The sequence below is a fragment of the Bos mutus genome, chromosome 23, assembly GCF_027580195.1.
Source record: "Bos mutus isolate GX-2022 chromosome 23, NWIPB_WYAK_1.1, whole genome shotgun sequence".
Classification (NCBI taxonomy): domain Eukaryota; kingdom Metazoa; phylum Chordata; class Mammalia; order Artiodactyla; family Bovidae; genus Bos; species Bos mutus.
In genome coordinates this window covers 40,643,570-40,659,678 of record NC_091639.1, presented here as the reverse complement: position 1 = coordinate 40,659,678, position 16,109 = coordinate 40,643,570, and the positions used below count along the sequence as shown (strand labels likewise).

At 53.1% G+C, this 16,109-nt stretch overlaps 1 protein-coding gene across 4 annotated transcripts in view; it reads left to right on the top strand.

Annotated features, from left to right (window-relative positions):
• The window catches only part of ZNF76 (zinc finger protein 76), a 30,062-nt gene extending 14,893 nt beyond the window's left edge, over nucleotides 1-15,169 (top strand). The window contains exons 1-14 of one of the 4 annotated variants that reach the window (XM_070361233.1): nucleotides 307-433; nucleotides 3,290-3,510; nucleotides 3,983-4,063; nucleotides 4,180-4,257; nucleotides 5,472-5,671; nucleotides 7,630-7,746; nucleotides 8,085-8,160; nucleotides 8,703-8,828; nucleotides 8,940-9,119; nucleotides 9,914-10,147; nucleotides 10,242-10,405; nucleotides 11,107-11,271; nucleotides 12,025-12,138; nucleotides 14,306-15,169. In XM_070361233.1, the coding sequence (XP_070217334.1) occupies nucleotides 4,230-4,257; nucleotides 5,472-5,671; nucleotides 7,630-7,746; nucleotides 8,085-8,160; nucleotides 8,703-8,828; nucleotides 8,940-9,119; nucleotides 9,914-10,147; nucleotides 10,242-10,405; nucleotides 11,107-11,271; nucleotides 12,025-12,138; nucleotides 14,306-14,410 (1,509 nt within the window). In that variant the 5' untranslated portion in view covers nucleotides 307-433; nucleotides 3,290-3,510; nucleotides 3,983-4,063; nucleotides 4,180-4,229 and the 3' untranslated portion in view covers nucleotides 14,411-15,169. Of the gene's footprint in view, nucleotides 1-265; nucleotides 434-3,289; nucleotides 3,511-3,982; nucleotides 4,064-4,179; nucleotides 4,258-5,471; nucleotides 5,672-7,629; nucleotides 7,747-8,084; nucleotides 8,161-8,702; nucleotides 8,829-8,939; nucleotides 9,120-9,913; nucleotides 10,168-10,241; nucleotides 10,406-11,106; nucleotides 11,272-12,024; nucleotides 12,139-14,305 lie in introns of those variants that run through there. The other 3 variants (XM_070361231.1, XM_070361230.1, XM_070361232.1) reach the window with 3 other exon arrangements.
• Nucleotides 15,170-16,109: the final 940 nt, after the last annotated feature.

Below are 16,109 nucleotides of genomic sequence, written 5' to 3'. Positions count from 1 at the left end.
AGGGAAGTCCCTAAAAGTGGGTTTTGATTAATGAAATCTTAATTTACAACCAGTTTGGCTGGCATGTTTCTCTTGAATGCTCAGTTTTTAGAATTCTTAAATGTGTATATTTCGAACTCTTAATAAAAGCCAACATAGTTCTCTACTTTGAAGAATTCATCTCTTTTTCTTCTTCTTCTTGGCTGGCCTCATTCACTGTCCCTGTGTGTCCTTGTGGCAGGAGGAAGCCATGCAGCTCATAATATGACACTGTCCATTTTCTCAGATCTGTGACGCAAAAGGAAATCTCTAACCTCAGCTGTGGCTCCGGTGCTGGAAAGAAGCCAACTTCATGTCTGACTGCACAGGCAGGAGTTTGCCATGGAGAGCTTGGGGCTGCAGACGGTGACCCTCAGTGATGGGACGACGGCCTATGTCCAGCAAGCTGTCAAAGGTATTTCCGCGGACTGCAGAATCCTGCCCTGTCCTGGTCCAAGAGTCTCATGACCACCCTGCCCTCTTGCCTGCTTGCTACAACTTTCTCTGCATGAGAATATCTCAAGGTGATTGATGAAAAAGTAACTCTAAAATATAATGCCACCTAGGGAGGCTAGAAAATCAGATTAGCCTAGCTACAGGAGTCAAGATTCCCTTATGTGTGGTAAGAGGTTCATAAATATTTCTGGCATGGATGAACACAGTGCTGCTTGTGACTTCCTGCTTTTCAAATATTCCCTTTCCAGTTTTCTCAGTTCTTTCTAGAAGCAGTTCATTTTAATTTAAGCAAGTTTAAGCAATCAAACTATCTTCTGAGCATGTGCAACATACTCTTTAGGTTCAGGGTAGGGGGCCCCACTAGGGTGACCAGAAAAAGTCTACAGGGCACATAGTTAAATTTTAATTACAGATAAACAATGAATAATTTTGTAGTGTAAGTATGTTCCAAATACTGCATGAGAAAGCTATGTATAAACATAAGATTAAATACTAAAAGCAATAACATAGTAATACCAAGTACTAAAAAAAAAAAAAAATCCTTCACTGTTTATCTGCAATTCAGATTTACCTGAAATTCAAATTCTCAAGGAACTTAAATTCAAGGGGGCATGGAGTCAGAACAGAGCATTATTGAAGAGCAGGGCCTTTTGGCCAGGACACTCAGTGTCCTGACAAGCTCCTTCTTTTCGCCAGCATTTACAGGCACGCCAGATGGCATGTGGGTCTTTCTTGGACAGCACTGGCCAAACACTGCCTCGTTCCTTCTCTTTATTTTGCCTTTTCTGCACTCTGTGAGCACCGCCATCCTCATTTCTCCACTGTCATTGCAACAGTGCCCTCCTTCATTTCAACACATTGTCAAAATGTATTTCAAGTCCCAAGCTTATAAATTGTTGATTTCATTTTAAATCGGCTGCTTCCTAATGACAACAAAGAGGCTCCTTAATAGCATCGATAGGCTTTTTCCATATGATGACGTGTGGAGCTGGCTGGCTTTATTTTCTTGAGAATGGACTTCTCTAGAATACTTGTGAAGCCTGCAGCCTTCCCATTGGAGGTCTTTGCCCTCTCACAGCAGTCTCAGCGGGATGGAAGAATTCAGGACCTGCATTTACTCTATGGACCCGGCTATTCCCCTTGCCTCAGTCTTCTATTACGAATTAATGGTTGAATGAATGAAAAAACAAACAAGTGGCTGTGCTTGGCCTTGGAAAGCCACTCTCTTTTCTTATGTCTTTCCTTCTTATGTCTGGATGATCTCTTTACCTCCCCCACCTCCCCATTTATATCTTTCTCTTGTCACTCTTCCTGGCTCTGTTCTCTTCTTCCTCCATGGTGCTATAGTGTGTCCTTACATGCATGCACACACACACTCACACCCAACAGATTTCATACTGCTTAGAGTAGAGCTGGCCTTGAGGAACCAGAACTTCACTGTCCTGAAAGGCAGCTCTCTTGCAGGTGAGCTCCTTTGATGCTCTCAACCAGTGCACTTTCATCTCTGTCAGCAGGCAGCTCTGTCTGGGCCCAGCTTAGCCAGCCGGAAGCCCTAAAATGTTATGAGACTTACCTGTAAACAGGGTAAGCATGAAATGTGTTATTCAAAGCTGACACTTTGGAGAGTGGAAGAACATGCTCTGAATAAAGGCACCGGGACCACTCTGGGCAAAACGGAACCTACAGTCACCTCTGCAGTGGGGTGTAAGGGTCCTGACAGCTCTTCTCCCCACCACCAGCACCCCACTCCTCTCCGCATTGTCATCTCTGCTTGTTAGAAGAAGTTCTAGGTTGAGAGTTTTCCCTTAATAACTCTTCTCGGCATCTTGTTTCTTGTCTTGCAACAGTACCCACTCTCCTAGCAGAAGCTCTGCTGATACTTTCAGATCCCCAAGTACTAGTGCCCTTGGCAGGGCAGCCTGCTGCTTGCTGGGCAGGAGGGAAGAGGGGGTTGCCCTCCCCTCGTCTCAGCTGTGTTTCTCTCCTACTTCCTACCTTTGTCACCACCTTACCTACTCTGGCTGGGTTGTGGAACTATTAGTTACAGACCCAAGAAAACTCAGTTTGGGGACAAGTTTGAGAATTCTTCTGAGGGGTAGACATCAGCAGAGGTGAGCCAGAAGTAACTGTCTGGTCTTGAAACGTGTAAGTAAATGAACAAGGAAACCACTTGTCATTGAGTCTTCAGTCTCCCTTCTTTGCTTTCTCACTTCCTTTATCCCTTCTCCCTCTCAAACTCCCTGGACATAAGGAGAGGCCTATATAATTCTAATTCTAAATCTAAGAGCCTTTTGCTCTCAGGAGAGGAAATGGAGGCACTGCTGCTGCTACTGCTAAGTCGCTTCAGTCGTGTCCGACTCTGTGCGACCCTATAGACGGCAGCCCACCAGGCTCCCCCATCCCCAGGATTCTCCAGGCAAGAACACTGGAGTGGGTTGCCATTCCCTTCTCCAGTGCGTGAAAGTGAAAAGTTAAAGTGAAATCGCTCAGTCGTGTCCGACTCTTAGTGACCCCATGGACTGCAGCCTACCAGGGTCCTCCATCAATGGGATTTTCCAGGCAAGAGTACTGAAGTGGGGTGCCATTGCCTTCTCTGAATGGAGGCACAGAGAAGTTAAATAAGTTGTCTAAGATCACACAGCTAGTAAGAGGTAGAGCTGAAATTCAAACCCAGGAGGTCTGGACTGGTTGTAGAGCCCTGTGCTTTTTTGTGTGGGCGGGGGTGCTGTGCTGGGCACTTGTTGCTGCACAGGCTTTTCTCTGGTTGCAGCGAGTGGGGACTACTCTCTAGTTGCAGTGGCTTCTCTTGTTGCAGGGCTCTACGGCACTCAGGCTTCAGTAGTTGCTGCATGTGGGCTCATTTGTGGCTCCTGGCTCTACACCACAGGCTCATTAGTTGTGACACATGAGCTCAGTTGCTCCATGGCATGTGGGATCTTCCTGGACCAGGGATCAAACCTGTTTCTCCTGCATTGGCAGAGGGATTCTTTCCCATTGAGCCACCAGGGAAGCCCCAGAGCCCATTGCTTTTAACCTGTAAGTTATACTGCCTTATCAGAGGGTCTTGGTCTTGGCATACTGCCGCAGTGGGAGACAAGGGAACATATTTTGATTTAGTTAATTTGAGTCAGATCTGAATTTGGATCCATTTGGGGCCTTTCCAGATTTCAGGGAAAACTTTGCTGTTTAGCTCAATCTCAGCAGCTTACTGCCAGGTTGGAAGTCCCTGCTTTGTGTGGCATGGGTAGAATAATAAATGAAGTTGCTCCTCCTGTGAGTGACTGAAGGGGAATCTTCTGGGAGCTTAGGATTCTTCATGGCAGGATGTCTCTGCCTTGGTACCTCTGAGGCCCAGACCTGGGAGGCAGGGAGTGAGGTAACATGGAGAATATCTAAGCTGTGCTTAGACATGCAGACTGTGCCTCCAACAGGCCTGTACTAAAGCAGGCAAGTGTTCCTCAGCCCTCTTCTGGGCCTGGCCCACTTCTCTCCATTTCTGCCCCCGCAGGAGACAAGCTTCTTGAAGGGCAAGTGATCCAGCTTGAGGATGGGACCACTGCATACATTCACCAAGTGACAGTGCAGAAAGGTGAGGGCATCCCAGGACGCCCCTGCCACATGAGCGAGGCCAGGCAGCCTCCACTGAAGGAGCCCTGCTCCCTGACCCCAAGCTCCAGAGAAAGGCAGGCATTGCTCTCATTACAGAGCCTCTTTCCTTTGAGGATGGACAACCCGTGCAGCTGGAAGATGGCAGCATGGCCTACATACACCGCACACCCAAAGGTGGGGTCACAGTCCTCATGACTGGTGAGAAGGAAGGGAGGCAGAACTGGCCGTGGTTGGGGGATAGCATTGTGCACCCTGGGAGCTGGGGCGGAGACATGGAGCCGTGGGCCCCACGCTCACCTGGATTAGCAGGCACCCCTGCCTTTCCTGGCGTGGACCGCAGGAGCAGCTGCTTCTGCCCCTAGGAGCCTGAGCATGGGAGTCCATGGCCTGGGCCTGGCGGCTCTAGCTACAGCACAGCCACAAAGTGTTAAGGCTTTAAATGGGATCCAATAATATCCAAAACCAGGACCACATACTTAAGTCACATTTTTTAAGAATGAAGCTTTTAAGGTACTGAAGAATAATGGTTTATTTCTTCTACAAGTAGTTTTTTGAGCAGTTGCATGCCAGGCACTAGGTGTGGAGTATACAAAAGAGAACAGGGTCAGACATAGTCCCTGCTCTCCTAGAATCTAGTGGGGGAAAGGGCTTGAAATGAACCATCATGAACTGATCACTACAAATGGGGTTCAGACTCAGGGAGGGCTTTTCTGAGAAAGTGACGCTTGGGCTGGGAGCTGGAGGATGGAGTGGGCCTAGCTGGGAAAGAGCAATGGCAAGAAGGGTTCAGTACTCCAGACGGAAGGAACAGCATGTGTGACCCGGAAACAGGGGTGGAGGTGGGCAGGGAGAAAGAAGGGCACATTCATGGAACTGCCAGGAGCTTGAGTCTTGGAGGGGAGGGCAGAGTGGGTGAGGTGAAGCCAAACAGAGAGGATGGGCCAGAGCACTGGGGCTGCAGAATAAGGGTTTGGGTTTTTATCCTGAGGCCAATGGACATGGTTGAACTGTTTAGGCTGTTGGGTAACAAGACCACACGTGTGTCCTGCAAAGCTCCCTCTGGATGCTATGCTGCCTGGAGGGAACTAGATGGGGTGAGGGGCCACCAGTCAGGAGGTTCTCATGGTCATCTCAGCCAAGATGATGGTCCTTTCAGGTCCTCACCAAGCTTGTGTGTTCCCAGTGAGTACTCCATAGGAGACCTCATCCTTAGGAGAGGTGGCCCCAGAGGGAGGGCCAGCCAGAGTGGACCACCAAGGTGAGGGAGCAGGAAAAACCAGAGGCTAAACCCTCCTCGGTATATGTACCTCTCCTTACCTCAACGCCCAGGTCCCAGCCGCATCTCTTGCCCTTGTGCAGCTTCTGGGCTAACCGCATGTTCCCTGCAGAGGGCTATGACCCCAGTGCCCTGGAAGCCGTCCAGCTGGAAGATGGCTCCACCGCCTACATTCACCACCCCGTGGCTGTGCCGTCAGATGGCGCCATCCTGGCTGTGCAGACAGAGGTGGGCCTGGAGGGCCTGGCCGCAGAGGATGACGAGGGCTTCAGTGCGGACACAGTGGTGGCCCTGGAGCAGTATACCAGCAAGGTGAGCTCTCTAGATGACAGGGTTAGTCCTGTGCCTGCACATGACCAGGGCTACTCCCTGTGACCCGCAGCCTGGCTCCCCCGACTCATCTCTCACGGGTCATCTTCTTGGGCAAGAGTCACAGCCCAGCTGGGGCCCGCCAACAGCTGTGTACACTCCCACTTGTTTATGCGTCTCTGCAGAGGGAAGGCAGCTGTAAGAAACAGTGATACCCATACGGTGGGAACTTAGGCCCAGCTTCACTTTGGCTGCACTGTCTGAGAAAACCTTTGCCAGCGACTTTTATTAGTTTTCCAGTTCTCTGAGGTCAGATGTTCTTGTGTTTATTTCTTTTCTGCGACTCATTAAGTCATTTGGGAAAATAACCTCTGTAGGCAGTGACGAGAGCAGATGTAGCGGAGCAGCTGGGATTCTTGGAACCCAGGGCTTGCACAGTAGCTCAGCTGCAAAAGAAAAGGATCTTGGCTTTCCAAACATTAGTCAGTCTAGGCTCTCTTTGCCTGGGCCGTGGTCCTGCCTGTAGGGGAAGCCAGTTCAGAGATCTGAGAGCCTTCCAGACCAAGGTCCTCCCTGCCCGGCCGAACTCCAGCGCCTCAGGGTGGATGTAGCAGGGCTTCCTGGAGCGTGCATTTTACCCAGGGGACTGGGGGAGTTGTTTTTATAATTAAACTAGAATGGCTATATCATAGAGGAGAAGAGGAAGTTGAAAAGACACTACAAAACTTCGCAGTAGGCCCCTCTGGGCTATGCCCACTCCCACCCCCATTCTGTAAGGTGTATTTTAGAAGCTTACTGCTGTTGGGAAGACAACCAAGCTTTAACTGTAAGCCCTGAAATCTGTGTGGGCTCTGCCTCTGCCATGTGCTGCCTCAGTCACTCCCCTCCGAGGCCTCAACTTGTTCCCATCTCATATGATGAGTTGGGGCCAGATGATCTCAGAGGGTCACTTCTAGCCCTGAAGTTTTTTGATTCCCTCAAGAACCAGTGGGACATGGGAGTGAAATCTAAACGCTTGACTGGGTTCGCCTGCCGAGCAGGCCCAGCCACCTGTGGCCCTCTCCTGCCACCCACCAGCTACTCGAGTGTCCAGGAAACTTTGTCAGCTGCCTGACCCCTTGACCTGGAGCTGACTATACAGACCCGCTGTGGATTTGGCCTCCCTCCTTTGACTCCTGCTCACCATGCCTTCCAGAGTTCAGTTTCAAGAGCTCCTGGGAAGGCCACAGTGTCCCAAAAACAAAGGCTAAGGGACAGTTCCAGCAGGACTCTGCCCAAGAAAGCACAACATTAAGGCTCCCTGAAGCCAGAGGCTGGTGTGGAATGGTTTTTGGCAGGAGAGAGGGAAAGGAAGGGCTTGTCAGTAGCCAGGTGCTACAGGTAGAACTGGGCTTCTGGTAGGACTTGCAGGTCCCTGCCCTGGGCACCTGTGCACTTTGTTGGTTGTGGCCACCTCGCTTCTGGTGAGCCAAGGTGAGCTTGTCCCCATAGCCAGCCCCTTGGCAGTGCCCCTTCCAAACATGGGTTTCCCCAGGGAGGAAGGAATCTCTTCCTATCAGAGGATAAACGTGTCCAGAGCAGCAGCTTCCACGGTCAGAAGGGGGGCAGCTGGCCCTCAGCCCAGCTCGAGTGTGGCCATTGCGGCCACTCCTCCCCCCGCCCTACCTGCCCATCTAAGAGACGCCCTTTCTCCCCAAGATGTCAGAGCCCCAGTGACATTTAATCGTCTCTCTGTCCATCAGAGCTGGTGGTGACTCCACTGGCTAGCCCTGTTCCTTCTGCAGCAGGCTCAGCGTCTGTTCCATCTGTCTAGATCGATCACCCAGGTTGCGCATCTCCCCCTTGGTAGGTTTAACCCTGTTTATTGGGTCTTAAGCTGCCAGCTGGGCCCTGTGTCCCACCTCGTCCCTTCCTTCTTTGAGGAGAATACATATAGGGACCCCAAGATTTTTTCCCCTCAGGTTCTGCATGAGAGCCAGGCTCCTCATAATGGCAAAGGACAACAGGTTGGGGACAGAGCATTCCGCTGCGGCTACAAGGGCTGTGGGCGTCTCTATACCACCGCGCATCACTTAAAGGTAAGGTGGCTGCAAAGAGCTCTCAGCCTTGCTGTCTTCCCAGCAGGCTGCAATCCTGCCTTCCTGCTTTGACTGGAACTGGTCCCTGACCTCAGGTTGCTCATTGCCTCCTGGAAGGAAGAGATGAGCGTACAGGAATGTCAGCACGGGGGGCTGTGACACGCGTGAAGAGTGCATGAGGGAAGAGAATCAGGGAAGGCTCCCTGGAGGGGGCATCTCCACTGAAGAGGAAGCAAAATAAAGGAGGTGGCCAATGCTAATATTCTGGGCCGTAAAGAAACCGAAGAGCCCATTCACACCCTCTCGCCTCTGAATGACATGGTTGCTTGTCCTCACAGGTGCACGAGAGAGCTCATACCGGTGACCGTCCATACAGGTGTGATTTCCCCAGCTGCGGAAAGGCCTTTGCCACAGGTAACCTACCTGGATGGAGACCAAGGTGGACTGCTTCCAGCTGAGGGTAAAGGACCCTAGATTAGCTCTGAATGTTCCCTCAAGGGAGCCAAGCACCAGGCTGCCTTCCAGAAGAAACTGCTGTCTCAGTGCTCCAGCTGCAGGGCACTATCACTGCAGGAAACCTGTCATGGAGGCAAGAAGCAACCCTGACACAGACCAGTGGGGGGTGCCAGTGGTTGGAGGGCTTGCCTCCCTCTGGACTTCATTTTCCCTCAGTTGAGGCCCTGAGGTCATAGGTTCTCTGGGTCTCCTCTTCCACGGGTTCTGGAATGGCGCCAGCTGGCCCTGGACAGGGCAGGGAGCAGGAACCGCTGCCGCAGCCCCACTTCTGTGCCCAGACAGTGGCAGGACAGAGGCAGACAGGGGCGCTTTGTGCCAAAGGAGGCCCGGAGCCTCACGGGGCACACCTTAAGGGAGAGCGCCTCTGCCTTAGGAAGGCAGATGCTAAAGATGAGGCCCCACCCAGTGCTTTTCTCACCCCTCCCCTCCCCCCGGGACAGGATATGGGCTGAAGAGCCACATGCGCACCCACACTGGTGAGAAGCCATACAAGTGCCCAGAGGAGCTGTGCAGCAAGGCCTTCAAGACCTCAGGAGACTTGCAGAAGCACGTCCGGACCCACACTGGTAGGCCGGGCCCTGCCCGCCCAGCCCAGTTAGGGCCTGGCCCCAAGCCCGGGGCTCACCCCGCTCTGCGGGACCCCTTGCTGAGCCGCCCTCACACGTGGGTCTCCACAGGTGAACGCCCCTTCCGGTGCCCCTTCGAGGGCTGTGGCCGCTCCTTCACTACATCTAACATCCGCAAGGTACATGTGCGCACCCACACAGGCGAGCGGCCCTACACCTGCCCCGAGCCCCACTGTGGCCGTGGCTTCACCAGCGCCACCAACTACAAGAATCACGTGCGCATCCACACAGGTGGGCCAGCTGGCATGCGCGGGCCTCCCCCTCTGAGGCCCCAGCCCCTCTTCCAAAGGCTTCTGACCTGAGACACCTTCTCAACAGAGGGTTGTTGCAGGCTGGTCCGCGGGCGGGGCACAGGGTCCCGAGGTTCCAGCTGTGCCCCCAGAACTGCTCTTTCACTTGCAGTGAGCGAGCAGTTCCTCCATTACCAGTTGGGGCTGATCTGATGGGCACTGCTGGCCTTGTCAGCCCCCTGCCCCCATCTGCACCCACCTGAAATCCGCCCCCTCCAGCGGAGCTCCCAGATAAAGGCCAGGGTCAGGCACAATGGGGAGAGAGCAGAGTGGAATGTCTTCAGCTCCTCACGTCGTCCACTGTCCATGTGACTCCCGTGTATCCTCACCCACCCCAGTGTTACGTCCCTGTCTAGCTTCTGTCATCTCTCGGACGCACGCGTCCCCTCCCTCTGCCGTCATACCTGGCACGTCCCCGTCAGTCATCCCTCTCTGTCTCCTGCTGCTTCTGTTCACAAGGCCCTGGTGCCCCTCACCAGCCCCTTCACTAGCCTCAGCCTTGCCCACCCCCCTGTCTTCTCTCCCCCTTGTCTGCAGGCCCCGTGGTCCCACACTCACTTCCTCTGTCTCTGCCGCTGGCCATCTTCCCCAGCTCTGTCCCTTCAGAGTCCCAGATCCCAGTCCCTCTTCCTCCCTCTGGCTCTCTCTTCACCAACCCTGTCCCTCACTCCTGCTCCCTTAGTTTCCCCCTTGCCAGCCCCAGGTCCCACCCCCCTCACAGCCCAGTGTCCCCAGGGGAGAAGCCATACGTTTGCACGGTGCCAGGCTGCGGGAAGCGCTTCACCGAGTACTCAAGCCTGTATAAGCACCACGTGGTGCACACACACTGCAAGCCCTACACCTGCAGCACCTGCGGCAAGACCTACCGGCAGACCTCCACCCTGGCCATGCACAAGCGCAGCGCCCACGGCGAGCTGGAGGCCACAGAGGAGAGCGAGCAGGCCCTTTACGAGCAGCAGCAGCTCGAGGGTGAGGGGCGTGGGCAGGAGGTGAGAGTGGGGACAAGCCAGGTCTCCCCATGACCACCTGGGGGCAGGTGTCAGCCTTGGCTCTCCTTTCCCAGCTGCATCTGCAGCCGAGGAGAGCCCGCCACCCAAGCGTCCCCACATTGCTTACGTGTCAGAGGTGAAGGAAGAGGGCGATGACCTCCCTACCCAAGTGGCTATGGTGACCGAGGAGGACGGGGCCCCCCAGGTGGCTCTGATCACTCAGGATGGTGCCCAGCAGGTACAGGCCGGGGGCGAGGGGTAGGGTGGGCCCCTCTGGCTGGTAGCCCCTCCCTCTCTCTCTGGGGAGCACCAGGTTCTAACAGCCCCATCTTCACCCAGGTTCTCTTTTTCACCCTTCTGGATCTCAAGAGCTGAGGCCGAGGCTCCCAACTCCCTGTAACACAGGCCACCTGCTCGTGCGTCCAACTCAGTCTCTGGGGCTTCTGGAGCATAGCTAGTAGTTTCCCTTTTTACTTGAAGGCTGACAGGTCCTGTTTGCCTGAGTGAAACACTTGGATGTCCTCCTCCAGAGAGGCATGTTGGTGTACGGGCCAGAGCACGGTGTGGCCTCTGCAAGCCTGGGCTTTCGCGCCAGCAGCATAACCCGGCCTCTGTCTGCACGCTCAGTGTCAAGCGCACCTGTAACTTTCAGAGTTGATGACGAGGGTGAAATTGGGTAGAGACCCTGAATTGCATGGAACAGAGCCCTGAGGCAAAGTGGTGGTGAATAGACGTGGTCAGCAGATTTCTTCCAGTGTAGCCTCTCTTTGCAGCCAGGGCCTGTTTCACTTGCTTGTCCTGATCCCTCCACCCTGTGACAAGAAGCTGATCCTCTAGTCTACCGATAAGCAAACCTGAGAGAGCAGGCTCATCTGCCTGGGGGCTTTCAGACAACCCTCCCCTCCACTCCTGGCTCATCTTCCTCCTTCCCATTGGCAGGTCAGCCTGTCCCCAGAAGACCTGCAGGCCCTGGGGAGCGCCATCAGTATGGTGACCCAGCATGGCAGCACCACCCTCGCCATCCCCAGTCACGACGACACCCTCGCCACCTCTGGCGCCCACACAGTCGCCATGGTCAGCGCCGACGGCACCCAGACGCAGCCCGTACGACCAGGCCGCTTGCTTGGGGTTCTTCCTCTCTTGTCCTTCCTTTCTGTGCGACAGGCCTTAAAAAGTGCGGGCTAAATTAGTCCAGCCTTCTTAGGAGGACCAAGGTTCCCACAGATAAAGCGTCTTCCCTACAACTCTGGGTCATCAGCAACTCTCCTTTGTTGACAAGCATTGATCTGAGAGTCAAGAGACAGTTTGCTTGCTGCCGTAGGCATGTTGCATGTTACTTTTCCATGAGCTTTAGTCCATTTTCAAATGAGGGTATTAAATTACCTGTGGGGCCTTTTACATCTCTGTCCTTCTGTGGCTCAAAATTCATCAATTAAGTTGGCTGTAAGTTAAAGAAACATACAGCCCCCACTTAGAGCTTCCCTGGTAGCTCAGTCAGTAGAAGAATCCGCCTGCAATGCAGGAGACCCAGGTTCAATTCCTGGGTTGGGAAGATCCCCTGGAGAAGGAAATAGCAACCCACTCCAGTCTTCTTGCCTGGAAAATTCCATGGAAGGAGAAGCCTGGTGGGTTATAGCGCATGGGGTCTCAAGTTGGACACAACTTAGCGACTAAACCACCACCGCCACAATCCCCACTTAGCTCTGAGCCCCAAGCTAGCTCATTAATCTGACTCATAATGATTTTATTCATTTCCTTCTGAGTTGTTCCCAGCCACCTTGCTTGAAGGGATTTTTTTGGATTGGGGGTTGAGAGAATAAGTAGGTTGGAAAACCTCGTTCTTAATATATGTTTCAGGTCACGATCATCACCTCTGGGACTGTGGTGGCTGAGGACTCAAGTGTAGCATCCCTTCATCATCAACAGGTGGCACTGCTGGCCACAGCCAACGGAACCCACATTGCGGTGCAGGTGAGGAGACTGGTGGCTGCAGAAAGAAGCACGAAGGGCAGGGGAACTCAGTGGAGGGAAGAGGACAGCATTCGGGTCTGAAGGTGCCCATTTCAGAGGACAAATCCCTTTCTGCCTGCAGCCACACACCTGTCTCAGGCCCAGGCTCTTCCTTCACTGAGGCAGGGTGGGGAGCCCCTTCTGACCTTCACGGTAACTTTCATGGCATTCTGCCTTGCAGTCTCAACTCTTCATTTCTTCGTGTCCCTGTTCCTTCATCTGGAAAATAAGGGGGCTGAGTCAGTTCAGTTCAGTCGCTCAGTCGTGTCCGACTCTTTGTGACCCCATGAATCGCAGCACGCCAGGCCTCCCTGTCCATCACCAACTCCCGGAGTTCACTCAGACTCACGTCCATCGAGTCAGTGATGCCATCCAGCCATCTCATCCTCTGTCGTCCCCTTCTCCTCCTGCCCCCAATCCCTCCCAGCATCAGAGTCTTTTCCAATGAGTCAGCTCTTCACATGAGGTGGCCAAAGTACTGGAGTTTCAGCCTTAGCATCATTCCTTCCAAAGAAATCCCAGGGCTGATCTCCTTCAGAATGGACTGGTTGGATCTCCTTGCAGTCCAAGGGACTCTCAAGAGTCTTCTCCAGCACCACAGTTCAAAAGCATCAATTCTTCGGCACTCAGCCTTCTTCACAGCCCAACTCTCACATCCATACATGACCACAGGAAAAACCATAGCCTTGACTAGACGGACCTTTGTTGGCAAAGTAATGTCTCTGCTTTTGAATATGCTCTCTAGGTTGGTCATAACTTTCCTTCCAAGGAGTAAGCGTCTTTTAATTTCATGGCTGCAGTCACCATCTGCAGTGATTTTGGAGCCCCAAAAAATAAAGTCTGACACTTTCCACTGTTTCCCCATCTGTTTCCCATGAAGTGATGGGACTGGATGCCATGATCTTAGTTTTCTGAATGTTGAGCTTTAAGCCAGCTTTTTTACTCTCCTCTTTCACTTTCATCAAGAGGCTTTTTTAGTTCCTCTTCACTTTCTGCCATAAAGGTGGTGTCATCTGCATATCTGAGGTTGATATTTCTCCCAGCAGTCTTGATTCCAGCTTGTGCTTCTTCCAGCCCAGCATTTCTCATGACGTACTCTGCATATAAGTTAAATAAGCAGAGTGACAATATACAGACTTGATGTACTCCTTTTCCTATTTGGAACCAGTCTGTTGTTCCATGTCCAGTTCTAACTGTTGCTTCCTGACCTGCATACAAATTTCTCAAGAGGCAGATCAGGTGGTCTGGTATTCCCATCTCTTGAAGAATTTTCCACTGTTCATTGTGATCCACACAGTCAAAGGCTTTGGCATAGTCAATAAAGCAGAAGTAGATGTTTTTTCTGGAATTCTCTTGCTTTTTCGATGATCCAGCGCATGTTGGCAATTTGGTCTCTGGTTGCTCTGCCTTTTCTAAAACCAGCTTGAACATCTGGAAGTTCACGGTTCACGTATTGCTGGAGCCTGCTTGGAGAATTTTGAGCATTACTTTACTAGCATGTGAGATGAGTGCAATTGTGCGGTAGTTTGAGCATTCTTTGGCATTGCCTTTCTTTGGAATTGGAATGAAAACTGACCTTTTCCAGTCCTGTGGCCACTGCTGAGTGTTCCAAATTTGCTGGCATATTGAGTGTGGCACTTTCCGAGCATCATCTTTCAGGATTTGGAATAGCTCAACTGGAATTCCATCACCTCCACTAGCTTTGTTCGTAGTGATGCTTTCTAAGGCCCACTTGACTTCGCATTCCAGGATGTCTGGCTGGCACTAGGTGAGTGATCACACCATCGTGATTATCTGGGTCGTGAAGGTCTTTTTCGTACAGTTCTTCTGTGTATTCTTGCCACTTCTTCTTAATATATTCTGCTTCTGTTAGGTCCGATGATTATTCCAGCCCGCCATTCCCCTTCTATGAGCAAGCTGCTCTGTCTGACCCTGAATCGTTCCATGGCTCCTCACCATACCTAGCCTAATAGGGTTCTATCAGTGAACTTGCTGTTTCCTGGGGCCCTACTGAGTGCTCAGGTGTGTGTAACACTGGGTGGGCGGAGGACATTCAAAATAGTAGACCACATACCTTACCACTGGGACCTGGGAGGGAGGGTCTCACTCTCTCCTTCCTTCTCCACAGCTGGAGGCGCAACAGACCTTGGAGGAGGCCATCAGCGTGGCCACTGCTGCCATGCAGCGGGGGGCGGCGACCCTGGAGACTGCAGAGTCGGAGAGCAGCTGCTGAGCCCAAGGGCTGCGTCCCACACCATGTTGGAGGATGTGCCAGGCTGCACAGGCATCCTTGCCTCCAAGGGCCCAGGCTGTGGCTGACGTGCAGGTGGCCACAAAGGTCTCTGGGGCAAGAAGGCAGCAGGAAAATGGCCTGAAGGGCACAGGAGCCCTGCCCCCAAGGAGGGCCAGGCAGCTGGAGTCGGGGGAGTGCGTCATCCTCAGGAGCTAAGGAGGACAAGTTTGATCAGCAGGCTGCACTGGGGTGTCCTCCCCCCAGAATCAGCTCAGCACCCTCTCTCTCTGGAAAACACCTGTCCTGGCCTCGGTCCATCCCCTTTCTCAGGTGGCGATTGGGGCTGCTCTGGGACTGGTCCTCTACTCCCAACTGGTCATTGCCCACTCTGGGAGCAGTCAGACAGCTCTTCCGCCCAGTAGGGGCAGAGTGGGCCCAGCCCTGCCCCTCCCAGCAATAAACACCTCCCCAGAGGCCAGTCGAGGTGTCTGGCCCCTTGGCAGTAGGGACTTTCTGCCACCACAGTCAGAGTTGCTCAGGGGCCCGTGGCTGGAGAAAGGTGCCCAGCCCCACGCCCACCCCAGCTGCTCCCCAGCCTCTCCACAGCTGTGGCAGAGAGGCCAGGAACAACCTTGTACATACTGGGGATTGGGTGTAATTTGTTTTATTTTTTTTAATTCCATTTTGATAATTTTTTTTCCTGCTCTGGATGGTGGTGGCAAATGGGTGAATGAGTATTTAATAAAAGTTCCAAGTTTCCACCTGGGTCTTTCCTCCCTCCTTTCAGCTTTGGGCCCTGGTGCCAGGGCTGGTCAAATCAGGCTCTTGGTCCTGTATCCCAGGCATACCTCACTCAGCCTTAGTGTCGGACTGGAGGGCCTGCCCTGCCAGGAGTCCTGGGGAAGGAAGCCCTAATGTGAGAAGCCCCGAGGAGTTGCCAGTGGCTTCCTGCCCGCAGCTGAGCAGGTGGGCTCCGGGCAGCCAAACAAGGCCAGTGTGACCACTGCTTCCAGGCTCTGGTTGGATCTCAAGCCTCAAGATGACTCGACTGGAGGAAGTCTGTTTTCTTCTACCTTGCCTTGTGATACATCATCACAGCCCCTCCAGACCCAACCGCTTCTCTACACATAGCACACAGTCCACTGCTCCAAGTGAGCAAAGCCCCAGGGACTGGGGGTACCCTTGCCAAGGCACCAAAATCTCTGATGGCTCTGCTGCCCTGGTGCTAAAGTGCCAGCTTCGATACCCAGCTCTGGGGGTACCCACCTAGGTGTCTGGGACTATGCTGTGGAAGTCTGAAGACACAGTTGGAGTCTTCTGAAAAGTATGTGGTAGGACCAAACCAGCCCTGGCGGGAAGGGCGGAATGCAGGAGAGGGAGGTGGTGGGGAGAACTCGTGGCTTTGACCCCTCCTGCTTGGGAGCATTGCAGACGTAGGTGGAGGTGTTTCTTTTCCTCTCTTGTCCACTGTCACAGATGTGCCCCCTCTCCCCCAACACAGGCATCCTCTCCTAGGATGCCTAGCAAACTCTCTTTGCACCTGCTCCTTGGAAGGACAGGTGCTGGGGCATGCCCCCAAGTAGGGGTGCTTCAGTTACCTTCAACATCCAAGGCGACTGTTAGTGGCAGGAGTATGCGCCAGCCCTCACAGGTACTGAGTCTAAAGAAACAGAAGCACTGATGTGGAGGGCGCTGGGTC